This window comes from Mustela nivalis (assembly GCF_964662115.1).
Source record: "Mustela nivalis genome assembly, chromosome: 8".
NCBI lineage: Eukaryota > Metazoa > Chordata > Mammalia > Carnivora > Mustelidae > Mustela > Mustela nivalis.
This window is the reverse complement of record NC_139027.1, coordinates 53567450-53594693: the sequence shown is the minus strand read 5'-3', so window position 1 is coordinate 53594693 and position 27244 is coordinate 53567450. Positions and strand designations below refer to the sequence as shown.

The 27244-nt window shown below is 43.6% G+C and overlaps 1 protein-coding gene across 2 annotated transcripts in view; it reads left to right on the top strand.

The window, feature by feature from the left end:
* Positions 1 to 27244, top strand: part of ANTXR1 (ANTXR cell adhesion molecule 1) — a 218381-nt gene that overhangs the window by 94161 nt on the left and 96976 nt on the right. For both annotated transcript variants that reach the window (XM_082744116.1, XM_082744115.1), the window contains exons 11-12: positions 16084 to 16153; positions 17464 to 17542. In XM_082744116.1, the coding sequence (XP_082600242.1) occupies positions 16084 to 16153; positions 17464 to 17542 (149 nt within the window). The remainder of the gene's footprint in view (positions 1 to 16083; positions 16154 to 17463; positions 17543 to 27244) is intronic.

Sequence of the window (27244 nt, the reverse complement as noted above, 5' to 3'; positions counted from 1 at the left end):
CTGAAACATTCAGTTCACTTTCTTGATACTTGGAGATGCTCTCACATATCCAAAAAGTGCATGCGATTCGAAATCATTTTGAAAAATCTCTGGCTAGTCATAGTGTGAAGGCTGGACTTGTGCTCTCTACCTAGTTCTTCCTTTCTCTCCCTTTTCAGTTGTGATGTTGCTCAAGTACACCTGCCCTCTCTTCTCAGCCCAAATCTCAGGTCATAAAGTCCCGAGGGTTAACCTCAAAGATGTCAAGTCTTCTAATGTAGGCTTCCCAGACAAGCAAGCCTCCAGATCCAAGCCCCCTCTAAAGATGAACAGAAACAGGATGCAGTGTGGCCATTGCCTGGAAGGTTACACAGAGGTGCTGTGTTAGCATAACATGTACCGTGGATGTACTCTGGGTTGGTAGAGGGACATTCTGCAGGCCTCTTCTCCATCTTCTCTACAAAATTTTCTTTCTTGGGAAACCCAGCTCATCCTCTTTCTCCCTCTTCTCTTCCTTTCCTAACATGTACTTTCCTAACGTGCAAAAACCAGCACAGGCTCTCCACCTCATTAATATTCAAAAACAAATAAAGGCGTTAGGGGTAGGGATCTAGCTGAAGCCACAGTCTAATTGTGCTTGCCCCCCCCACCCCGTGCTGACAGTTTGGAGCCGAGGAGGGCAGTCATCAGCCTTATGACCTCCTTCAGCAAGCTCTCCTATACTCAAATATACGGTTATTAAAAGTACGCTAAGGGGGAAATACTGCAATTGGAAGAAAAAAAAAAAAAACACCTTGCCCTTCGTTTATTAATTCACCCGCTCATTTCCATTCAGTAAGTGGTATGAACACGAAACTATGAGAACAGAAGAGGTGAATACATTTTAGGATACAACATAGTCAAATCTACATTTTTCTTTCAGCCTTATGGAGGTAACAGTCTCTATGGAGTCACCTTGTGAAATAAAATAAATTTAGATTCCTGGACTTTTCCCATTCTCCTTTCCTCTCTCTAGATCCCAAGTTTTAAGATATTATCTATTTTCATTTTGACGGCATGTATTTCCTCTTTATAGACTTTTTTCCTAAATGCTGCATTAGATTTTATAACAGGAAGAGAATATAATGCCATTATCGATCAGAAAAAGATCAATTAATGGCCCAGTAATGAAGCTAGGTCTGTTGTGGCTCCAGCCAGCGCAAACGTGTTGCAGGCCCCAGAGTCTTTGACAAATAATACAACAGCAGATTCTGTAAACCCAAAGCTACACATAAAAGAACAAACTGAAAAATTAGATTTATAGTGGAACATGCTAACATGACCTTCTAAGTCTTCGAATGAATAATAAAAAATTAAAGATATAGAGCAGATATATAGATATGTTTTTAAATGGCTGTAAACAGCCCTAAACATTTATTGTCTTAAGGCACAAACAAAATGTCAACTTATTAATGCCAAAATTTAGAAATTATTTAAATATATTCTTTGATGATAAACATAACCCAGAAAATAAAAAGCATAAGTTGATACCTACTTCTCTCCCACGTTCCTTGCCTTTACTTAAAAATAAAATCAATAGTGGCACCTGGGTGGCTCAGTGGGTTAAAGCCTCTGTCTTCAGCTCAGGTCATGATCCCAGAGTCCTGGGATCAAGCCCCGCATCGGGCTCTCTGCTCGGTGGGGAGCCTGCTTCTTCTTCTCTCTCTCTGCCTGCCTCTCTGCCTACTTGTGGTCTCTCTCGCTGTCAAATAAATAAATAAAATCTTTTACAAATTAATTAATAAAATAAAATAAAATCAATGAATCAACCACTTAGAAATCTAAAACAATTTCTGGACCTGAATTCAATATAATAGATCCAGAAATTCTGGTCAAAATATGATTTTAAAAGTTGCAGGAGTGCCTGAGTGGCTCAGTCAGTTGAGCGTCTAACTCTTGATTTCAGCTCAGGTCATGATTTGGGGGTCATGGGATCAACCCCCACATCAGGCTCCATGCTCAGCACAGAATCGGCTTGAGATCCTCTCCCTCACTCTCCCTCTGCCCCTGTCCCATTCCCACTCTATAAACATACATACATAACATCTTTTTAAAAAATTATATTGTGTGACCCTGCTCAAAAGAAGGAAACCCTCAGGTATAGAAACAAAAAAGGGAATGCAAAATCTAAGCAGGAAGCAAAGCTGTGGAGGCTCTAGTCCTGGGAGTCTGCTGGCCGAGATCCCAACACTGATGCAGACACAGGACATCAGCTTGTGCAAGGCAGCAGGCAAGAGCAGAGCTGCCTGCATAAATTCAGCTCTGATGGGCTATACCACACATTAACTAGATTTGAAAGCTGCTAAGTGGCTCAAAGAAGCAGGGAAGTAAAGATAAGATGTTCTACCACCCACATGATACAGAAGCACCAAATCAGGAACCAAACCCCAAAATGTGTCCATGACCATTGATCCCTTGGCCCTGGCAGTGGCAATGCCCATCTAACCCAACATACAACACTCCTGCAGCCAACAACCTCCTATGAAGAAGGGCTCACAACACCAAATGCCCAACCATATGAAGACGGATGAAAGAAACAGAATGAGCAAGAAAAAGGGACTGGAGAACAATTTGAAATATCATGTAAATAAACATATATAAAGTGTGTAGAAAGATCAATGAGACCAAGGGGAAGACCATTTAACAAAAGCAGATCTACAGAAGAATCTAGTGTAAATTTTAGAGTTGAAAAAGTTTATTCACTGAATTGCAATTTAATAGATAGATTTAGCAGTGTGATTAGACAAAGGGGAAGATGACATGCATGATCTGGAAAATAAAGACAAGAAAATTCAGCCTGTTTCACCATTATTATTTAATATTGATCTGAAAGTTCTAGCAGCCATCCAGTAGAACTTTCTGTGATGATGGAAATGTTCTTAAATGATAGCTGCAAGCCACAAGTGATTACCGGGGACTTGATGTGGCTAGTGCAATTGAGGAACTGAATTTTTTATTTCATTTAATGTAAATGAAATTTAAACTTAAATGTCAATAGCCACTGTGACTACTATACTGGGCAATGCCATAGATACCACATTAACACAAGAAAACTAATGAGAGATCTAAGTACAAGAAAGGGGGTCAAACATCATTAGTTTAAAATTATGGTTATGGACGCCTGGGTGGCTCAGTGAGTTAAAGCCTCTGCCTTCAGCTCAGGTCATGATTCCAGGGTCCTGGCATCGAGCCCCACATCAGGCTCTCTGCTCAGCAGTGAGCCTGCTTCCCCTCTCTCTCTCTGTCTTCCTCTCTGCCTCTTTGTGATTTCTCTCTCTGTCAAATAAATAAATAAAATCTTTTAAATAAATAAATAAATAAAATAAAATAAAATGATGGTTATATCCTTCTGGAAAACCAAAGAGAATCAATAAACTATTGGACTTATAAGAAGGTTATTAAACTGGATAATTTTGAAATAAATAACTCCCTTATAAAAATCAGTATCTTTGTCGGAGTTCAGTAAAGATCAATTAGAATGGATCCCAGGAGACATAGAGTAATGACATAAAAAACCTGGTAGGAGGGGCACCTGGGTGGCTCAGGGGGTTAAGCCTCTGCCTGCAGCTCAGGTCATGATTTCAGGGTTCTGGGATCGAACCCCGCATCGGGCTCTCTGCTCAGCAGGGAGCCTGCTTCCTCCTCTCTCCCTGCCTGCCTGTCTGCCTACTTGTGATCTCTATCTGTCAAATAAATAAATAAAATCTTTAAAAAAAAAACAAACCGATAAGAATTAATATAACCAAACTTGTGAAGATATGTAGGAAGAAAGCCACAAAACTTGGTGAGGGATATGAACATATAAATAAATGGAGAAGCAGTATAGCTCCATACCCAATCAATGGAACCAAACCACCCAGGAAAAGAATCCTGGCCTAAGCCTAAGTGACCACGGCAAGTTATTTAACATTTCCATGCCTCAGTTTCTCTCTCTGTAAATTGAGGATAGTGATAACAGCTCCTCTCTCATGAACTGCGATGAGGCTTAGATGTGGGGAGTGGGGCTTTCAACAGGACCTGGCACACAGCAGTCAATCATTGTTGGCTGCTGGGGTTAATGAATAATTATGACTCTCACTATTGTTACGTAGAGCAGCAAGTGAATATTGTAAAGACATTAGTTGTCTTCAAACTAATATTTACTTTTAAAACAATCCCAATAACAATTTCAATGGAACTTTTTAAGTTAACAAAATAATTCTAAACTTTATATGGAAGAATAAACATTCAAGAATGGCCAAGAAAAATGTGGAAACTTGCCCTGCCTGATTTTTAAGATGTATAAAAGAGCTGTGGTAATTGGTCTTTGAAACGATGTGTAACTGGTACCACAAAAGGCAAACTGAGCATTGGAACAGGAAAAACAAAGTCCATAATCAGAGCCCAACACTGATGTGAATTTAATGTAAAATAAAGCAACCTTTCAAATCAGCAGGAAAAGAATGGATTACTCCCCCAAAATGGTGTGGGGACAACTGGCTAACCACTTGGAAAATAATTCAGTGAGATTTCTATCTCATAACTTACATCGAAACAAATTCCAGATGAAAAATTTAAATGTGAACATGAAACTATAAAAGTTCTAGAAGGAAACAAAAATAAACATTTACATGATTTTCTAGTTGGGGGGCTTTATATGCATATCACTGGAGGGAGAAAGAATAAAGAGAAAATTTAATAGTTTGGGTGCATATTTTTAATTTTTCTCTTATCTCCCCCTCAAAAATCTAAAGGGAACAGAAAACTAGCAAAATTATTTGAAAGATATATAACAAAGAATCAATAGCCCTAATATACAGACTGCTCTTAAAATCAGTTAAGAAAAAAAAAGGAGCACATCAATGGATGAAAGCTATAAAAAGGAAATTTACTTTACAATTACAGTAGTGGTCAGCAAACATATGGAAAATGTTTATTATAACCAAAGACACGCAAATAATAGTAGTTACCTCTGAATAAGACCACTATTAATTTTTACTACATGCAAATTTTTTCTTCTAAGTTTTCTACAATCATGTCTCTTATGTGACAAGAAAAAAAAAAAAACCAACAGCTACAGTTGCTTAAAATTTAATTTTAAAATCCTTGTTAATTATTTACACCTAGCACACATCTTCAGTTTAGCATTTGGTTAGTTCTCCAATCACCACGCTGAACTCACTCCTGGCCAAGAAGATATCTTGGAAATCTTGACACAAACTTTATTTATTCTGGCCGCACTTTTTCCTACTCCAGTATTCAACATATTGTGCCAAGAAAAGATCCACTTTCAATTGGAAATCCGTTTGCAGAGAGATTAGAATGCTGAAAAGGAAACACTAGGGTATGAGCTGAGAAATGATCCACCCTAATGAGCAGTAAATTAAAAATGGGCTTTTTATCAATGCAATAATGAAAAACATGCTAGGCCATCCTGGGGCTGCGTGGCAAGGTAAGAGGTAGGACTATAAACAAAGAAACTGATTTTTAAAACTAGGCCCTGTGAGAAATCCCTTTTCTGGCTTAATAGGCACACTTACTTTTTGATACAAAATATTATTTCCCAGCTCGGTCTCCAGTCTTATTCACTAGGCATGGCTCTGGTTTACTTTTCGTTCACTCTCAAAGGACAAAACTTTGCCCCCTTTGAAGATACTCTTTCAAATTGAACATTAGTCATGAAGGCAGTTCTAAGAGTTCCAAAGAGGGGTTCAGCTTCCCAAGGGGACCAGAGATAACACTCACTCGAATGTAGAAGTCCCAATGTGTTTGTTTTTAAAAATCTGTCCAATTATCCAGAAACTATACTTCATTTTTAGAAGACACATGGGCCCTGGGGTTGCTGCAGGCACCCTAAGGAGATCATCGGAATGTACCTATGACGGGAGATGGGAGGGAAGGCAGAAGAACAAAGGCAAACTTCCGAAACAAAAGCCTACTGTTTCCTTTCTCCCTGGTAAAGAGTAGTGCATCTTCTGGTCAAAGGTATTTAGAGCAATTTGGATGCATGCCGGGGAGGTGCTGATGTCATAAAATGATAGTGGACGGTCGCTTTGGGCAACTCAGAATCAGGGACAGAAAGGAGCATCTCTTCTCGAGGTGCTGAGTCAGGCTGCACATCAGTCTCCAGAAAGATTCATTTAAGTAATAGCAGCTACTGATTGCTGAGCACCTAACCCTGGGCCCTCCCCATTCTATCTCATTCTATCCTCACAGTACCCACGTGAGGGACAAGTTATTTGTATCCCTTTTTTGCTAAGTAGGAAACTAAAACTCAGAAGTGCCCCAAGATCACCTAGATGGCCAGAGGTAGAAGCAATTTGGATGGACGTTGGGTGATCCAGAGGCTTTTGACTACTTCCAAACAAAGATCTCCACGGATCCTTGGGTCCCCTGATCCCAAATGTCCACCTAACCCTGATATATACCTCACTGAGAGGTGCTGATTCCCATGACTCCCCTTCATTTTGTAGGCAGGAAACCTCAGCTCAGAGAGATTTGGCTACTTGCCCAAGGTCACAGAGCATATGAATAGGGAGTCAGGACTTGAACTCAAGTTCAAGAAAAAAAGCCCTCCCAAATTCAGAAAGCCCTGGACGGGAGAAGGAGGAGCCCAGGCTCTAGTGTGTCAATGTAAGCAGTTGACTGTATGTTCACAGGTAAAGCACCTCTTCCCTGACTGGCCCCTTTCCCTTGAACTTCAGGAGTTTCGTGTTATCTGGCAGTGTCTCCCCTTTGCCCCTGCTTTCAGAAAAAGCTCCAAATTTGCCAGTCATTTCTGAAGTGGCTCCTGCCAAGACTGTGTGAGTGTGTGTTCCCACCATTAAGGCCCAGACAAAAATATCGTAAGTGGAAATTTACTGGAGTGTTGCTTGGTCAGACAAAAGCCCCAGTCGTCAGGGATGGGATGGAAATAAAGGAGGGGTTGCCATCCCAGGGTAACCAGGTGGTAAGGATTTTCATTCTAGGACAAAAGACCTTCTTGAGGGTGTGAATTGACACAGCCCAAAGTTAGCTAGGGCTGTGCCTGATGGACTCACCCTTGACCTTGTCCCTACTCTACCATGCATGCAGTTGCCTCCCAAATGAAAATTCTAAGCAACACATGAACTTAGCACTCACTGTGCTCCTTTGAGGCATGGCTGGAAGAAAGCCTTGCTTGTGAACTTACTGAGACTATCATTGCCCCAGCCCTGCCTATCCTGATGGGGACAATTGGACCCCTCTACTTCTGCACCCAATGCCTGGACTTCTGTAAGCCCTGCTTGTCCTCACTTAATGCTGCTCCTTTGTCATTTCAATAGGATGGTGGAAGAGAAGGGGACCAAAAAAAAAAAAAAAAAAAAAAAAAAAAAAAAGTCAGAGCTGGACCAGACTTAGGAGAACCCCAGGCAGGCTAACAATCTATGCCACCCCACCCCTTAAACTGGCATTCTTTAAATATTTGTTCAACACCCATTCAGAGAAAAAGTTGGATGCTGCTGAGGGAAAGGAAGAAAAAGAATGCTATCTGTGGATCCCTTCTCCATGCAATTCAGCTCTGGCCCCCAGTGTGCATACTGTAGCAGTTCCTTGGCATCCACTGTTATTCAAGTGTGTGCCTGGGGTCTCCTTCCCACCTCTTCACTGAGTCTCTATATAGGTCTGTGTTCTTTTAAAAGCAGTCAGTATCGATCACCCTGATTGTGTGGAAGGCTCTAGCCATTTTGGGAGGCTTGCCCTTCCATCCCAATTCCAAAGGTAAAACCCTCCCAAAACTAATTGTGCACAGCTGCAAGAGTTTGTGTGTCAGGAGACACATAGCTTGTGCATGAATCTGCAATTGTCTTCAACCAAGTAAAAGCAAAGCTTTAAAAAATATATTTATTCTTAGTAGATTACAGCTGTCTTGAGTGTACCACTTACTCTGACCTCAGTTTTTAAAGGATGATGCTTTGCTTAGAAGATAATTTATAAGTTTTATAAATGTCAACCAGTCAAGAATTGTTTTTGTTCGAGATTTGTTGAGAGGAGAAAATATTTTGCAAGAGTCTTGGGCCCCATTACCTTCATTTAGTTTTCTTGCAATACATACACCATCCCCGTTACCTTCAGATAAAGATGAATGCCAAATACCATGATGTTATGTGTAGTATGATTCCAATTATGTAAAAAAATAATATGCATAGAAAAAAATTCTGAAATAGTGTACCCTAGAGCAGTAACAGTGTTTATCACTGAAAGTTAGGATTACCAAGGATTTTCATCTCTTTCTTATGTACTTCTCTATTTCAGACTTCTTACTTGTTTCTCACACTCACTTTTCTGAGTCTTATATTGCTAAACACGTATTACCTTTATAATTAATAAAAAGAACAGAAAATAGGAGCAGAAAATCACTTACATCCTGAGAAATCAAACTAATTGTGCTGAGGACCAGTTCCAGAAGCCAGTGAGCCTGGAACCACAAAGGTCACACCATATGTGGGACTGGGAAACATATATGCCCAAAAAAGACAATCTAGAGATAAGCAAGTCTGCTGGATAGCATCCCTATACTTCTCTGGGAATGAACTTGTGGTCTCTTTTTTTTAACTTCTTCTCCTGGGGCCCTGATGGAATCTCAACCTTGTGTACATGATGACTGGGATAGTGCACTTCATTTTATTCTAAGACTGCACTTGACTCCTGAGTCGTCTATTGCTATTTATAGGTGAGGTCTTCTGACTCTACAGCCTTCCCGTCCCCATCAGCTCAGAACCTTGGCAGCAATATAAGTGCCACTTCTTCCCACTCTAAGCCCCGTTTAACTATAAAGCTCTACCAAACAGAGTGGTTCAGGTGCTAAGCCTCCTACCACCAGGAACATCTGGACCCTTAAAACCCCGCTGGAGGCACTCTTCCTTACTCCAACCAGGTGTCTTGCAATGAACCTCAAGCTGTTCCTCCCTCCTCTACCCATTGAGTTATAACAACTCTGGACTTTTCTGAACATTCTATCAATACCTAGGGGCCATAGACCACCCAGTAAGATTGAAAGGACCCTCTACGATGGGCAAAATATATATTTATAAAGCGTGATATTCATTATACCGGGATTTTCCACCTTGATACTATCGACGTTCAGGCCCACATAATTCCTTTTGAGGGGGAGAAGGATGCCCTGTGCCATGTAGGATGTGTAGTCTCATCTCTGATCTCTACTCACTAAATACCGGTACTACTTCTCTCCTGGTATGATAGCCAGAACTGTCTCAGACATTGCCAGTTGTCCCCTCAGGGACAAAATCACCCCATCAGAGAACCACGGCACTATATACGTGTACACAGATCCTATTTGGGTAGAGAACTTTCTTTTTGTCACTCCTATACCATCTAGCCCTGATACAACCTGGTAGATAAGTTGCTAGACAGACTCAGTTCGCATATGTGTTCACATTTTGTGTTTTTCAGGTGCCTCAAAGCCAATGAACCTAGCAGTACCCCACTTTAGGAATAACAGCTGACATGTCAAGTGCTTATTAAATGCTGAGCATTTAATGCTATAATCTCATTAAAAATGACATCAGCTTATGAAATGAGTATGAATCGCATCTGATAGGCGAGATCTCTCGGTTGCAGGTAGGGTTATGTAGCCAGTGGGTGACACAGCTGTGATGGAACTTGAGCCCAGGCTCATAATGAGCTCCCTGTTTCTCCATCCTGGTCCAACCTACCCTCAGAGGCAGGAAGGCAAACCAAAAGACATATCCTGGATACCTGTAACCTACAGGGACTGGTAAAATAGTTATGTAGAGACCCAGGGAACTTACATGGGACCTGTTGGCCAAGTCCATTGCCTGATCTCATAGTTAACTAGCCAGTGAGGGCTTCCAAGGAAACCTTGCAATAATTCCAGGCCAGGGAAGTGGTGGGTAGATGCAGGTCATGCCTAAGAAGAAGGATGGTGGCCAGCTTGGCTCTGTGATTATTAAAGGCACCCCACTCTGGCTTCAGCTGGGGACAAGAGGACATTACAGCAGATGTGCTGTGTTCTGAGGAGTATTCCCAACTGCCCCTCCACCACCTGCACACACCATCGCTTCCCATTCTGACTCTTGTTTCTCATTGCTCTGACCTCAGAACCACTGTTCAGCTTTTCCAAGTAGAAGCCATTCTCTCCACTTTCAAATTCTCTGCTTTGTTCCCTAATGTAGAGTTTAATGTCTTCTATCAAGAAAATCCATAGACTTGTTATCTCACCCATTTACGAAAACCTCCCCGCCCAGGGACTAACACATAGTCCATGCCCAAGAAATATTAATTTCCTCCCACTCTAAGCAATGGGCTCCATTTAGCTTTGCAGTAAGATCTCTGTGTTTGTGAATTATCATTGCAGGAGCCCCAGGGGGGGAATCATCTACCTCCTTTCTGGCTGGGGCTCCAGAGAGCTCAACCCAGATGCTTGGAATTTCACGAACTTGGAGTCGCGCTGAATATCATTTTATTTCAGGTTTTTGCACAGCATTTTAAAAGCCTCATTCTTTCAAAAAGCTGGTTACTCTTGAAGTCAGCGAGAAGATAGAAACATCCAGCCTAACTCTAGCCTGTCTGTTCTCCCTTCGTTCAGACACATTCCCAAACCAGCTGATAATTTGGTGCTGAACAGTTATCCTTGGCTCAGGGATTCCCTGAAAATGCTCCCTAGACCCAGAGGAGATGGGGCGAAAGAGCAGGGTGAGCTCATTTGGTCCCTAACCTTCACTATTTTGGAACAGTAGGAATGTAAACTCCGCTGTGGAGCTTACATCAGCTTTTGGAGGGTTTCAACAAGCTCCGCCAGATAAGACTAAAGGGTTCGCTTGTCCTTTTGACCAGAGATAAATATTTACATCAAGAAAAGACTGCCAAGGCTTGAAAAATATTTGAATTATTTAATCAGCCCTATAAAAGGATTCACTGTGATTGGTGTTTGAATTAGCTAATGAATTTTAATCCTGGTTTTATCCCAAATCCCTTAGATAGTCACCAACTGCAGGGAGGAACTCTGGGAATTTCTTCAATAATCTGAAAAGAATTATACTGATCCAAGGTCAAAACCTGGGAATGTACATATTTGAGTGTATGGTTCTGGAATGTGGGTTCATGACAGTAGATGGCTGTCTCTCTTAAGGTGGCTGAGCCTGACCACGGGGCTTTTCAATCCTGGTTCCTTCCCTTAGGAGACAGTGTCCTCCAGCCCTGCCCATGGAGCATCTTAACCGTTTGCCTCCAAAGTGGCCAGGTCACAAAAAGAAAGACTCGGCTCCTGGGATAGGTCGGCCTGTATCACAAAATCAGCTGTGAGATTATGACAAGGTGAAATGGCCAGCTAGTTTAATTTCATTTAATAGTTTAAAGTACATCTGTTTTAAAAAAAAAAAGCAAGCTTGACCTTGGGCAAATCATTGCAACAAAACCTGGGTTTGAAGTTCAGGTCTGACATGTACGAGTGGTGCAACACTAATTCAATCAACAAACCTCTCTGAGCCACAGTTTCCCAAATTGTAAATGATAAGTAATAGTAATGTCCAACAAGACCATGAGTGTATAGTGTCAGACAAAATCAGTATGAACGTATAGATTCAGACATATATGTGGATACATATGTCTGTATCGTATATGTGGATACAGACATATGTGAGAATAAGATGGATGTGTGGGTACTTGGCCCCACCCTGTGCCCTGTGCGCATACCCTCAGGGGTGCCCTGTTCTCAAGCCTAGGGTGTTTGACAGTTTGGTGTGGTGCCACTCACTGATCTCCAAATCCTGGTTTAAATCAAGCTTCTGTTCAATTATCAGATTCTTGTAGACACATGTTTTAGATTAACCTATGTCGAGTGTATGCACCAAATTCTGAAATATCTTTGGCAAAAGGCAAGGAAATTTATATCTACAGATCATCTAAAAATTCCCTTAACTTCTGGTTTCAAACCCTTGCCCCTCCCTCATCTTCTCCCCCTTTGCCAACGAGCCAAGCTGGTCTCCTAGCTCCTGGTCTCCACCCGCCCTGCCCACTGAGTGCTAACAAGCAATGACTGCCCAGTGGACAGAGGGACTGGGACTCTGTCATCCTCGGAGTAGATTATGGTCCCACAAACATCCCAACACCACTGGCCTTGGCAGAGGCGGCAGCAAGGTTGGCATGGCCCCTGAGCCAAGCGTGGCTCAGCCGAGGGGGAAAGCTTTGTGCCCCACTTCCCAAGAGGACGTTCCAGGAAGGAGTCAGATGATGTGAGTTATGGAAACCAAATGGCCCTCCTTTGTTTAGAGAGAGAGAAAAAAAGTCACTCATTTTTGTGGTAAAGTGAAAACAGGCTCCAAACCAAACAGTCCCTCTCAGAACAGAAAATGCCAGCTCCCCAGAGCAGGCCCATAGCACCAGAGGCTGATAAACTGATGGAAGGCAGTGTTGGGCCTGTGTGATAGCCTCCGCGATGTGTCCTCAGTCCTCCCAGTGAGGTTTTCCTCTGCTTTGCTCCAGAAATATTTGGTCTCTCAGGCAGGAAAGGAAAATGAAGGGAAGGAAAAGAGAAATGTCTAAGTGACCTAGGCCAATCTTGTCCTTTCGCTCCTTTCCAGTTGGGACAGAGGGCTGGGCAGGAGCTTTGCAGAGAAGAACCTAGAGGGTGCGTGGGCACTAACAACCACGTGAGCAGGCCGGGCCCCGGAGTCTCCTTCACGTAGCTGCAGGGCACTGTCTCTGACTGGGATGTCCCCTTCAAGCTGACCAGCACTTCCCACAGAATGCAGCCAAGAGTCACAAGGCCTCCTGTGGCTCCTCTGTGGCTGCCCCGTGGCTCTGTGGGCTGACTCCTTGGGCAGGCATCTGCACTCCCAGGTATTGCTAGCACATGTACAGCAGGATGAGCCATGGGCAAGAGAAAATACATACAGTTTCTAGTCAGCCATGTTTATCCTGAGTTCAGTTTATTCTCTAACACAAGCCTTTCCTGGAATGGAGATGCTCTTGGCAAGGGAGGAATAGTGGAGAATTCAGTGCTGGTCCTGGCTTTGCCTCTCATTTGCTATGCAACTGTGGGTCATTGTTGCCTCCCTGGGCCTCCATTTTGCTTCTGGAAAATGAGCCCAATGCCCTTGCCTTGCCTCAAGTCACAAGGTTGTTAAAGAAGGAAGAAAAGCATGACTCTTAGCATGAGGGGGCAGCCAGATGGGCTGGGTGTGGATCCAAGCTCCCCTGTGTAACATTGGGCAAGTTTCTTCACCTCTCTAGTCTCTTCCCCACCTTTAAAATGAAGGGAATAATATCCTTCCCCGGTAGCATCGCTAGCAGGTTAAATACAATGGTGTGGTTTATGCCAATCGTACAGAGAGCGCCGACCCACAGCGTGCCCTGGGTTGAGTCTTGCCGGCATGATCATCAGCATAGGCTGGGGACTACCTTGAAAATAAAAATGCTCAGCTTGAGCATTGGGTGATCCGCCAGTGTCATCATAGCCTTCCTAGTCTCATTCAACACACCTCCACCATTCCAGCAATGGTCCATGATCGGCGAATGTGAATTCTATGTCTGAGGAGGGACCTCCAATACTTCTTATTGTTTTTAGGAAAAATCCCCAAAGCCCCACCATAGCCTACAAGGCCTCGGTCTTCTGGGTCCTGCTGCCTTTTCTAGCCTCATCTTGAGCCCCTGTCTCACTCAAATTCACCAGCCTCGTGGGCTTCCTTTAGCTCCCAAAAAGCTCTGGGCTCCTTCCTGCCCCAGGATCTTTGCAGGGCCGCTTGTCCCACTCCATGTCCTCTTTGCCTGACCACAGGTCTCAGCTTATATGGCCTGTCCTCTAGGAAGCAGTTCCTGACCTTCCTTCCCTTTCTTTCTTTGTGCTCACCACAATTATAGTTAAATAGCAGCATGCATCATCTCCAGCATGTCAGCTGCTTGAGTGAGGTGGTTTCATCTCTTTTGTTCATTGGAAAGCCTAGCACCATGCCGGACACATGGAGGACATTCAAAAGAATAGATTTTTTAATAAAAATGAGAGTGCTTAACAATGTCTCCCCTGCAGCTCCTATAAAATCCATGAAATCAGAGACCATGTTTCTGTTCTCACAGCCTGTCTCTCTAGCTCATAGAAGGCCTTTAATAAATATTTGTTGAATGAATGAATGACTTGGAATAAGCTCCCTAACTTTTCACCACTCAAAGACCTCCCCACACATCAGAGTCTCTGCCATCCATCATCTCCTTCCATGGAGACGCCATGCTTAGCATTCAGACATGTCCTCTAACCCCCATCCCAGGTGGCTCTGCTCCTACAATCCAGCCACAGAGGGCATCAGACTTCCTAATCCATACTCAGGCAAGTGTGTAGTGTCAGCCACAGTCCAATGTCATTAAGAGACATTGGTTTTGTAACAAATGTGCACAGCACAATACCATCCTTCAATTATACACATATTCCTTTCTGTCTTCTAGGGCAAGTGTTTGTAGTCACAGCTTGGTGAAAGAGGCTCATTATTCAGGTCCTACTGCAATGTTTTGCACAGAGCACACACCCTTAAATGTTGCACTGTGAAGGCATGAATACTGTATACTGACTATAGTTAGTAACTTCTCAGAACCTTGGACACAATGAAGTTTTTAAGAACCTTGAGATGAAAACTTTCTCAGCTTTCCCCAGTCACCCAGAGAGTAAGAGCCAGAACTTCCCACCTCCAGAGTCCCCCCATTCTCATCCATCTTCCACAGTTACAGCTGCTGAAACTCCCATAATCATCCCTTCAAGTTTTTTCCCCCTGAAACCACCAAAGTTCTTTTCGTTCACCTATGTCCCATTTCCTAAGTTCTCATGCAAAGAATTTAGACCAAACTTCTTCCTATACTGATCTTTTCAAATCCTACTTACCTCCTACTCTACAATATATCTTCTGTTTGCTCTGCCTTTGCTTATGCAATTCCTCCCACCAGAATGTGTCTTCCTATCTCTCCGCCAAAGCACATCTCAAGTTTTGTGTTCCCTGTCAACTTACCACACCACCCGCCTGAAGGGAGCTCTCTGTCTTCTGAAGCCAAATAATATTTTGGCCTAGCTACTTCTTGTATGTGTCAGCAAGCTTTTTCTTCTTTAAAAAATTGAGATACAATTGACAAAAAGCATTATATTAGTTTCAGACATACAACCTAGTGATTCAATATTCATATAGAAGGCAAAATGATCACCACAATAAATCTAGTTAACGTCCATCACCATACAGAATTACAAATTCTTTTCTTGGGATGAGAACTTCTAAAATTTACTCTCTTAACAACTTCCAAATATGCAAAATGGTATTATCAACTATAGTTGCCATGCTGTACATGATATCCTCATGTCTTATTTGGTAACTAGAAGTTTGAACCTTTTGACCATCTTCACCCATTTTGCCCAACCCCCCACCCCTGGCAACCACAAATCTGTTCTCTGTATCTATGAGTTCATTTCTTTTTTCTTTTTTAGAGTCCACATATAAGTGAGATCATACAATATTTATCTTTCTCTAACTTACTTCAGTTAGTGTAGTGTCCTCCAGCTCCATCCATGTTGTCACAAATGGCCAGACTTACTTCACCTACGACTGCATAATCTATGTTTTGTGCGTGTACACACACACACACACACATGCACACACATATACATTTGCCACATTTTCTTTATGTGCCCATCCACGGATGGACACTTTGGTTGCTCACTCCTGTCTTAGCTATTATAAGTAATGCTGCATCAACAATCTTTCTCCACGGATGTGGCTTCTTTCTCAAACTAGACTCAGACCCGAAGCTCCCTGAGGACCAGTGTGGCATCTTCTGGTTTCCCCGTAGTTACGCCTGGTCAGTGGTAAGAGCTCAGTCTCTATTTGTTCACTGATTGACTCAGTTGGATGTATGGGGTTAAGGACCAGTAATCTAGCAGAAGAACCTTAAAGTTCATTCTCTCGAGTGGATTTTATGGCTCAAGACCAGTGTCTATTTCAGAATTACTGCTTTTCTCATGTCTCCCAGGATTCGATGGATGGCCTGTAGGAGTCACTGAACATGAAATTCGAAAGTTGCTTCACCCTTCTTAATCCAGTGACTTCCTTTTTACAGATGAGAAGCCCTTCACTGTGGAAGACACTTACTTGCTGTGTCCAGCGCCTATCTTAAAAGAAGTTGGCATGTAAGTTTCCACCAGCCACTGAACCTCACTGCCAGGGAAGAGAGAGGAGGTAGAGGAGACAAAGGGTGAAGAAAGAGTCTTTCTTCGTTGTTGTCATTCAGCCTTGTCTAGACCTCTCCAGGTAACGATGACGGTGCTTCCGGTGAGCAAGGCACCAGGACAGATGTCTTACAAAAAGGGTACCACACTTTATCCTCCCAAGCTCCCAAAGAACCAGATGCCTACGTCATCCCAGTTTTACGATGTGGAATCTATGGTTGAGCGAATTTAAGTAGTTTACCCAAGGTCACACTGCAGTAGCAGAAGGGTCTAGTTTCCAACAAGGGTATGTCTCGCTGAATCACAGCTACATTTCCAGAGCTCACACTTCCCAAAGCCCTCCCACACAATTTATCTCACCCTGGCATCATAATTGCCCTCCTGCATGATTATCCCTCCTTAGAGATAAGGAAACATGGAAAGGAAGCTCAGAGGGGTCAAGTGGGTCCAGAGCTAGTTCAGGACCCCAGATTCAGACCTTCTGAGGCCAAACTCCGTGCTCCTTCCTCTGTGCCCCTGAAGGGCATTGGGTTTCTGTTGGGTGTCTGTGAGAGGAACACAAACTCGCTGAAGAAAGAATGACAGCTTTGAGGAAAAAATACTAAACATGATCATCTAACTTCTGCTTTCAATCATTTGTTCTAACTATGAAGCCTCCAAGTCTGGTTGCCGACCCTGGCCTTCAAGTCCACTGATTCCACAAACGAACCCTGTGTCCATACTGCCAAAGACAAGCAAAACAGAGGTTCAGGTTTCAGTGAGTGTCACAGAGATGGAAGGAGGGCGGAAGGCCATTCATGCACTGCTGTACCTCCATGAGCTTTTCGGGATGGCAGCAAAGCCCCTCATCAGAATTAGTCACAGAGAGCCCTGGTAATGACGGCGGAACATTGAGTTTATAGCTCGAAGGGTTTATGCCCACAGACTCAAGCCGTTTTGGGAACACTTTTTCTGAGGACAGTGTGTCTGGTAAATGAAATGGTCACAGGCTTTACCCATTCAATGCAATTCGCTGCCATGTAAGAAGGGCTGAACTCAACACCCGGATACACCATCGAGGGTATCCTGACATCTCTCTAGAATGCTAGAGCATACGGATGGGCCCTGGAGGCCATCCTCCACATGTTACAAAAGAGACCGCTCAGGCCCCCAGGGGGGGAGACCACAGTCCCCAGGGTAGTTGGGAGCAGAGCCTGCAGGGGACCTAGGTCTCGCAGCTCCTTGCTCCTCACACACCACGCTGAGTGTCTCTGGCTCCCTTGTCATTGCAGGAAAGCCGCGCTTCAGGTCAGCATGAACGATGGCCTCTCTTTCATCTCCAGCTCTGTCATCATCACCACCACACGCTGTGTAAGTCATCGCCTTCCCTTTCCTGAAGGCTCTATTGTCATTCTCATTTCCCTGGAAGTTTCCAGTTCTGCATTCTGTTCACTAAGCTTTGATCCCAGCCCCGCAGGGCCAGCTGCAGGCTGGATGGGGGGTGGGGGGGCATGCCAGACCCCTGGAGGGTATTGGGAAGGCCTGTGTTGGGTTTCTCCAACTGGTCCACTTCTGTGACTGAGGGAGGGTGAGACCTGAAGGCCCTGGCGTGTCCAGATGGTAAGACAGGGCCTGGGTCTGCGCAGCGGTGAGGGGGGCTATCCAGACACACTGGGTCTAGGAGGAAATATGCAGAAAGAAATCGGATGGCACACGCAGAACACATATCTTCAGGATTTTCCCTAAAGGGGAAGCTTTTCCCTAAAGGGAAGCTGGGCAATAGGGCAGTAACTAAAGGACGATATGCAACATAAGGAGAGTCTCATTTAGAACGGCAGAAATTGCAGCCTGTTTATACGATTGTGGAAATAATCCAGGAGAAAAAGGAAACTTGGTGAAGCAGGGTTGGGGGGGTGCTATGCCATAAGGATTGTGAGGCAAGAGTGGGGACTGTATTCTACCCGCCCTCAGACATCCCTTCTCTGGGTCCTTCATGGCAGGTGGTTTTTATTTCTGGTTATGCATAAAGCCACCTGCACAACTTTTTAAAAAAGTGATGATGCCCAGGCCTCGTGCCAGATGAAGGGAAGCGAAGCCGGGAGTGGGCCCAAGCTTTGGGGGCTCCGGTGTCTCCTAGGGAGGGTGTCAGGTGTGGCTCTGGGTGGCAGGCCTTCTGCCAGCGTACTTGCTCCCTCCTGCTGGCAGGTTCTCAGATCTCAGCCCATCAGAGCCTGCCAGGGCTCTGCAGACCTCAGCCTCTAACACGAGCAGTTCCGAATTAACCTTTGTCTGAATAGTCAGGTATTCTAACCAAACGCATTTTTTTCCATTGGATCATTCTAAAGGCTAATGTGTTTGGCCTAATGGCCAACTTAGGTGGATATTATGGTCACGTCCTTCCTGGGCTTTGGAGGACATGTCATGGGAGCCCCTGTGTAATGGGGGCTTGTCTCCCTAACATTGTCCTGGGGGGTAAGCGATAGCAGGCATGCACTGAAGTCAGACAAAATCAAAATGAGTCATATCATAAATGAGCAGCAAGTCCCGCCTCATGGTGGACAATTTTTGCTCTCAACTTGTGCCCCTGCACCAACCCTCACCTTCCGCTCCCCACCCTCCCCCATCCCTCCCACCACACACACACACATTTCCATCCTGTGGTTGGAGCGAACCAGTTTTCCTGAAAGCAGGGTGAGCCAGTGCAATGAGTATAGACAACGGAAAAGTTTTACTTGACCAAAGTAAGAAAGTAGGGTTGCCGCAGAGAAGTGTCACCACTGAGAAAGGTCCATGTCTCAGGCGCCCCTCAGTGGAACATCAAATCTAGAGACCAAATTAAGAAAACCTTTTGGAGAAACAGTGAAATTTCTTTAAGTGTATCCCGCCTGATTCTTTTAGAAATTGACCCTTCTGGAACTTGCCAACCTGCAGGAAATGATTAAAATACCCCAAACCTAACAAGTCCATTCCAGATGCCTCCCTGCTTTTGAGTGATCCAGCAGTACGGGCCTGTATTTCTCATTAGGTATAACTGTACCACAGAGAAACAGCCATGCCCTTGAGGCCACAAGGGCATGAGGAGGAGGAAGGGAAACGTCTCAGGACCAAACTTGTGGTATGGTAGCTACAGGACTAGGACTGTGGCTTAAGTCCTGGGCCTGAAAGCCAAGAAGAAAGGGTATCCTTACTATTGTACTGCAGAAGGAAAAGCGCTCAGCGCACAGTCCCCTCTATCTTTCCAACTCACTCTCGCCTCCGTTCATGTCTTCTATCTCCCTTATGCGAGAACTTGTCACTAAGTTTTCTGTTCACTTGACCCTTGATAAACACCACCCCATTACATCTTCTGCATTATTGCCCTTTTCACTTGAGAATGCTGTATGTCTCTAACAAAATTATGAATACCCTAAGATTTGAGATCCAGGACCATTCATTCATTTGTTCAGCAAATATCCATTGATCACGTATAATGTGCCAGGCACTATCCTGGGTCTCCGGGATACATCATAGGACACTACAGACAAAGCTCTCTGTCTAGAGGGGAGGGGCAGAGGGAGAGAAAGCAGAAAAGAAACAAGAAACAGGGACGCCTGGGTGGCTCAGTTGGTTAAGCAGCTGCCTTCGGCTCAGGTCATGATCCCAGGGTCCTGGGATCGAGTTCCACATCGGGCTCCTTGCTCGGCAGGGAGCCTGCTTCTCCCTCTGCCTCTGCCTGCCTCTTTGTCTGCCTGTGCTCGCTCGCTCTCTCTCCCTCTGTCTCTGGCAAATAAATAAACAAAATCTTTAAAAAAAAAAAAAAAAGAAAGAAAGAAAGAAACAAGAAACATAACAAATGAATTACACTGTATGTCAAAAGGTAATATATGCTACAGAAAAAATAGAGCCGAGTAAGATGACTTGGTACTACTGGAGTGAGTGTATTATAAACAAAGATACGTTGAGAAGGTAGCACTTAAGTAGAGACTTGAAGTTGACTGTAAGGCTAGTGGAAGAAGACCATACCAACCAGAGGGCCCCAGGGCTTAGACCTCAAAACCAGAGACATGCAGTGTGTTCCAGGAAGAGCAGGAAGGCTGGTGGCCTGTCGCTGGAAGAGAGCCAGGGAGGCGAGCAGGACATGGTGAGGTCATGGGGATGGAGAGTGGAGGGTCTTGTGAGAACTTTGGCTTTTGCCCAGAGGAGCAACACGAGCTGACTTAGATTTGAAAGATCTCTCTGGCTGCGGGAACAGCCCGTGGGAAGGCAGGGATGGAAGGACCATGACTGGTTAGGAAGGTATGGCAATATTTCAGGCAAAAGATGATGATGGTTTGACTCAGCAGAGAGCAATGGTGATGAGAGAAGCAGTCAGAGTTGGATATACCATGAAGGTAAAGCCGATGGATTTCTCAAAGCATTGGATGTAGGGCTTGAGAGGAGAGATGGCCAGCATGGTCCCACATTCTTCAGCCTAAGTACCTGAAAGAATGGAATTGCCCTCAGTGGACAGAAGGAAGACTGAAGGAGCAGGTTCGTGATGGAGGAGGTCAGTTTTGTGGTCAGCTAGATGTGTGGCCTTGAGCGTGTTTAACCCCTTTGTGCATCTATTTCCTAATCTGTAAAATTAGAATAATAATACTTTATCTCTCTTTGCTGCATTGTGAATCTTAAATGGAATGATAGATAGATGGTAATTGCTTGGTAGAAGGCCTGGTAGGGAGTACTGCTTAATAAATGTTAGATGCTAGGATAGTAGAAGCTTAGTCAAAAGTATTAAACTGATTGGAAATTCTTTCCAGAGAGTTGGTTCCCACTTCAGAGGCCTGTTATAGTAAAAGGAGTCTCTTGAGATAAGATGGATCCCTAGGGGTCCATGTCTGTCGCTCAGCCAAGCACAGGTGATTGAAAGAAGGTAGACGAGATGGTCAAAATCATCTAGAGAAAAAATGGGTCTACAGTCAATCATAAAATGCCAATACCCAGCAGGACCCTTCATAGAAGCTCAAATTCAAAAGACTAAAGTCAACACTGGACAAAATAGAGACGCAGGTGGAATGTGTGGCCATCCAGAATATGAAGTAAGGCTTGGACTTGCCTTTGTTTCTTCGGCAGCTGGTTTGAAGGACAAGGTTTTTAGATCAGAAGTGATCCCCTGGGTCTGAGTAAAGGGTTAGTCTTGGCGATGCCAGTCACAGCCTGCCCCGCCCATCACCTGGAACCAAAAATAATTTTAAAATATGTAGTTGAGACTTTTCTTTCCTTGCTTTATTTGGTGCCCATTTGGACAACCATGTCATAGTTTTCAAGATCCACAATGAATAACTGCTGTTCTTTGCCAGGAGCAGAAATTCCATGAAGTTTTACAGGAAAGAGTTTTTTCCATCCAAGAGCTAAAAGATTCCTATACAAATGGTAAACTTTGTGAAGCTCCAGGACTCCAGGACTCTAGAAAATGGTCAAACATCCAAAGTCCTCTTTCACAGCATATGTGAATATGTCCTATCTCTAGAGTCTCAAATGGCCTTCCTTTTCTTCCCCAGCTTCTAGCCATAGGGGAGAAAATCAGGACCATGGTGTTGCTTTAGGGGAAACACTTAAAAGAAGTTTGCCTTTTGTCTTGCAAAGCAAGCAGATGTCAGCACCTTAAAGACGGTCTTCTTTTACATAAATGCCTTCAAATTTTGTAACTTTCCAATCAAAGTGTATAAAAATCAGAGAATCCCTCACAAGTATTTCTTGAAGTCCTACTGGGTCATCACTGTTCCATTTACATTTTACAAAGTTGTTACCCTTAAGGAGGTTAAAATACACTTAGAGAAAGGAGCTCAACACACATATAAAGGACTATGTAAGTAAAGAGCAAGATGGTGGGAACCAGATGCAAATGACCTAGGATTTCAGAGTAGGAAAAGAGTGAATTCAGGAAGAGAGAGACACTAGGGCTTCCTGGAGGAAACATCCCAAGTAGTGATTTGAGAGAAAATAATTTCAGGGGAAGAGGTGGGAAGAGGCTGTCCACTAAAGAAAAACCAACCTGAGGAAGAACTAGATATGCCTGTGAGCACAGTTAGTTCATGCCCCCTCCCAGGAACCATAACTTTTTTTCTCTTTTCCTCTCATTTTGTTTGTTTCTGGTGCCTTCTTAATTTGGGGCCATTTCTCAGATGGCAACTACTCTCCCAGGACAGTAGTTATTACCCTTCACCCCGAATGTAACGATGAGGCCCAGCTGATTCCCTTCGCTATTAACTATGATGAACATTTGATTAACACTGATCTCTAGTGTATTAGAGAATCACCATCTTTGAAAAAAAGGTAAGAGACCTAAAGTTTGGCATAAGGTTCTAAACTGGATCTGGTAGAAAGTCAAATAAGATTAAGCTGCAGTTTCTTCACTATTTTTGAAAAAAAGAATTTCTCAGTAAATGAATCAAGTAAACAGGAATGTAAGAGGAATACTTAGACTATTCCCAAGAATGAATTAAAACCAGTAAAGGTTATGCATTATTGCCACATAAACATTCCTATTATTGAAAATGTTCTATCATGCCAAGCATGTCTGGAGATCAGAGGAGGTAACGTTTCATGCAGAAAAGAAATGCAACTTCAGGAGGGCAGCTCACAACAGACTGGATCTTCCAGTGACCGCTGAGGTAGCCACAACTTGCCATGCTTCAGGAACACAGGGATTGAACCTGATGTTCTGGGGATGAATGTGGTGTTCACTTATTTCCCAAAGATTTTTTTAACCATTTCATCCTTCAGATTTTTGTGAATTCAGACTGTTCCTTTCTGAAACTAGTGATATTTTTCTGCCGATATTTGTTTGAAAGAGAGAGAGAGAAAGACACCAACAATGTGCAGGAGAGCCACAACCCATGACAAAGAATTATCTAGTCCAAGATGTCTGTCATACCAGTTTAAGAAACTCTGAAGAATTAAGATTTCTTGGAGGGAGTCCAAGAAATTAAGCTTGCCAGGTAAATCATAAACACACAGGACTCTTACCATTGTACTTACTTGGCACAAAATGTCCTCCAAAGTTTAAAAAAAGCATTAGAATCTACTCAAGGGCTAACATATAACATAATAAAAAACAAATTCTTATCCTCTTGATTCATTCCCAATCTTACTCATTTAGGAACCCCAAGATTTTAAAATCAGATCCTCTCTTTTATGTTTCTTCTTTTGGACAGTATCTTCTGGTATAAAAATAGGAATTTGCCGAAAATAATTTTAGCCCAACATGACCAGTCTAGGGATCTTCTCCCTTTTGTGTTGCCAAGCAAAGACTATTAAACTTTCTCTCCTTTTCCATGTTCCAAGTATTCCCTTTGCTTCCACCTCTCACAGTAAGGCCCGGTGAGCCACTGGTGAGCCACAGACTTGTTAGTCCTTGTTTCAGTAAGAGAGGGCCCAGTGAGCATCAATATTGTTTTTAACACTTTATGGCTCCCAATGTCTCACAAAAGAGAGGGCCTCCAGCTACCATGTAGAGATAGGTTATAAGTCAGACACAACTGGAGACTTGGAGTAAAAAACAACAATACAGATACTGGAAAGAAAAATTGCCTCCCATGCACAGTGTAGCACATGTGCTCCTTGAGGAAAGAACAAAGATTGTGTCTTATTCACCGTGGTAACCCAGCACCTGGCACAATGCCTGCACATAGTACTCAGCAGATAGTTGGTAACTGAATGAATGAATGAATGAATGGACTCAACTGGGTCATACTGAGATCATGATGGCACCTGCTGGTAGAAGAGAAAGGGAGCCAGAATACAGGAGGATTAGAACAGGGGCCACTGAGCTGGTTGGAAGATAGTCCTCCAAAGAAGATGGCCAGCAACCCAATGTACACATCCAAGGAGCATGGAGAGCTTGGGCATGATTTAAGAGGGACAATTCTGTTAGCCAAGAAACTACAACCAGTGATCCCAGACAGGGCAATAGTCAAAGACTGCCATAGAATAGCACCAGCTCCCCTAGGAGCAGACTCTTGCCAGGGGTGCAGACCTGCATCTAGAAAGAGCCCATTAAACTGGATCGAGATTCAGGGCAGGCTGCCAGCCAGTCCGTGAGGATCTAGAGCACAAGGCTGGGAGTGAAACAGAACCACAGCAACTGACAGAGAACCTAGCTAACTAAATCTGTTAAGCCCAAAGGACACAAAGATGTAAGACATGGGGAATGGACAAATCTGGAAGGGTTTGCAATTTAATGTGAAAAGTTCTTCAACTAAGAATTGACCAATGCCATGTGAGAGCATGAAGTAGAGTGTCTGGGGAAACGAAGAACAAGAGAGACAATACGTGAACTCGGTTAGGAAGAAAGACTGGCATTTGCTGAGTTAACATAGCCCGGTTAAAGGCATGTTTTGGGCCACAGGGGCTGTGATGGGTTGGGATGGGGTATTAGGAGAGCAGGACAAAACAACTGAGACCAGTAGCAAGGCCTTATCTGCCGCAGTATGGAGTTTCTTTAATATTTAATATAAACATCATACATGATGAAGTTTTCATGTTAACATCCAACCTTTCCTCATTCAAGAAATAAACACCTTTTATCTTCAGAGGGGAAAAAGAGAATCTAAGGAACTGCAAGGAAGTCATGACTTGGGGAGCCCTGGCATGGCCTGAGCTCACACTGAAATACCAGAAACTTGCGCCGTGGCAGCTCACCCAGTCTGGTCAGGGCTGGCTCTAAAGATGGAGGCTGCAGTGACTTAACCCAGGAGAGGCTACAGAGCGGGTAAGGACCACCTCTGAGAACCGCCTTCAGAGCTGTCCTCAGCACCTTCCCGGGTTCACTTTGTAAATCGGTTCAATTCTGTTACTAATTTTTTTGAAATAATTAGGAAATTGCAAATCCAGCCTGGTTTTGTAGTCATAGGGCTATCTAGGTAAACAGACAGTTGGCATGGCTGGCCTTGCCAAAATTGCTTGAATTTTACCAGCCTGGTAGGGAATGAGTCCAGCAGCCTGTGCTGAGTGGCAATCTGGCCTTCCAACATAATAAAATATTATTGCATGCTCTTCAGAAAAAAGTAGAAATCAGAGAAGACTTTTTTCTTCTATTTCTTTTCCAAGGTCAGCAAAACAGTCCATAAATCACAGTAGGTAGCTATCTGTGGGATAGGTACTTCATACCAATAGCTGTAAGCATATGCATCTCTTGGGTAGGAAAGATGTGTAGGAAGGAGGCTGCTGGTGGAAAATGGGGCCAAAGATCAGGATCAACGTGTATTAGAATAGTACTATAGGCAAAATGTTAAGGACTCAAACAAAAACCTCCATGCCCTTCAGAATCCACAACATTGGTGCCAAGACATAATATATAATCCAAGGGGTATATATTTTACACTGTGGGGTACAAAAGGCAAATATCAGGTGCCCAGAAATTCCTCCATCTGTTCCAAAAACTCACAAACCTCCTCACAGGCCTTCGGATAAGTCACTTGACACAAGCACTACACATTTTGAGGAGTGTCTACTTACTGGACCTAAGGGGATTATGTCCCAGTTACTCAAAAAACTGTTGCCCACCCCCCTGCAAGAGAGAGCTGTGGACAAATCATCCCAGAAATTCAGGGAGAACAAGTAGGCAGCTCGTGCTTTACTCAGCCCCAAATGCCTATCCCGTGAGTGCTCTTTTCCCAACAAGACCCTCCCCGAACTGTTTCTCAATTCTAAGTAATGGCCCCTGGAGAAGAAAAGTCCTTTTCCAAACACCCAGTTGAGGAGGGCAGGACCAGTGCCCACACTCTGACTTTACCCTCTAGCTTCCTTCATCCTAACATTATTCCACTTCCGGTCCAGTTCACTCCCACACCCACCTTCTCCTTGTTCATTTAGCTACTGTGTGTTCATATAGGCTGGAAGAGTAAGAGGAGAGTGGATTGGAGAGGAAATAGTAGACTGACCTTGAAGAGGGTTTGAATGACAGACAGATGGTGGAGTTTGGACCATTGGAAGTCATTCCAAAAAAGTGCAAAGCATTATTTTAGGAAGATCAGTCCATCATTTGTATGTTCCAAGTATATTAATAAAATAACATTAGTTTGGATGCCATTGATTAATAAATTTGTTCATCTGGAAAGGAACTAGGCTCCAGTTTACTTTTACACTATCTGAAGGGAACTTTGTCCCCTAAATGGCCAACCCAAAGCCCCAGAGCTTACAAGTGACTCATGAGCATTTCATGCTCAGCCCTGAAAAAGAATGGCCTTTACTTTATTATTGCTGTAATTATAGGTAATATGTCCTTTGAATGATGTGGCTTAACAAAACACAGGGGAAAGATTAGTTGGAGAAGAAAAGTGGGAATAGACATGGACTCTGGGATCAGATCAATGTGGAGGCTGAAATTCTGGTCCTTAGATAACCAGACCGCTACACAGCAGGCATCCAGAGTTAGTTTTCCTCACCCTGATGCCATAAGCTCTTTGAGAATCAGCACGGTGATGGGGTTTCCAAAGAGGCTCTGGCTTCTGAATTAAGAGAAGTATTATATCTGTGACTAAAGAAGAGACAGAACCTCTGAGCTTGGTGGAAGTAAAATCTCATTTGAGTATTGTATGAAATACCAGGACGCTTCAAGAGAGAGCCCAGAGAAACTGAATGTGTGAAAAGTATTGCCAAATATGGTCGGATACATAGAATCTTCTATGGAATTGGGACTCTTGGCCTGAGACAAAAGAGGACTTGATGGCTGTTTTTAATATTTGCAGGACTGTCCTGAGACAGGAATGTCTGCTTTTATTGTATAGATGCAAGGAGTAGAATAGGCTGCTAATCTGTTTGGGGCTCAATTTTTAAAAAGGTCGACATAATTGGCTGCTTAAGAGGGCGGTGAACTCCCTCTTAGGGTTGTATTCAAGCACAGGCAACTTGACAAGTTGGCAGAATTATGTAAATGCCATTCGTGCCTCAGACAGCCTGTTGGACTTAGCTTTCAGACCCCTTCCAGCACTGAGAGTCTATAATTCTAAAACTAAAAGTAAGCTGGTAGAGGAATAAGGTAAATGTTAGGAGTCCTATATGGTAGAACAACTGAGTTTGGCTCTTATATTCTGCAAATAAATATGAGATCCT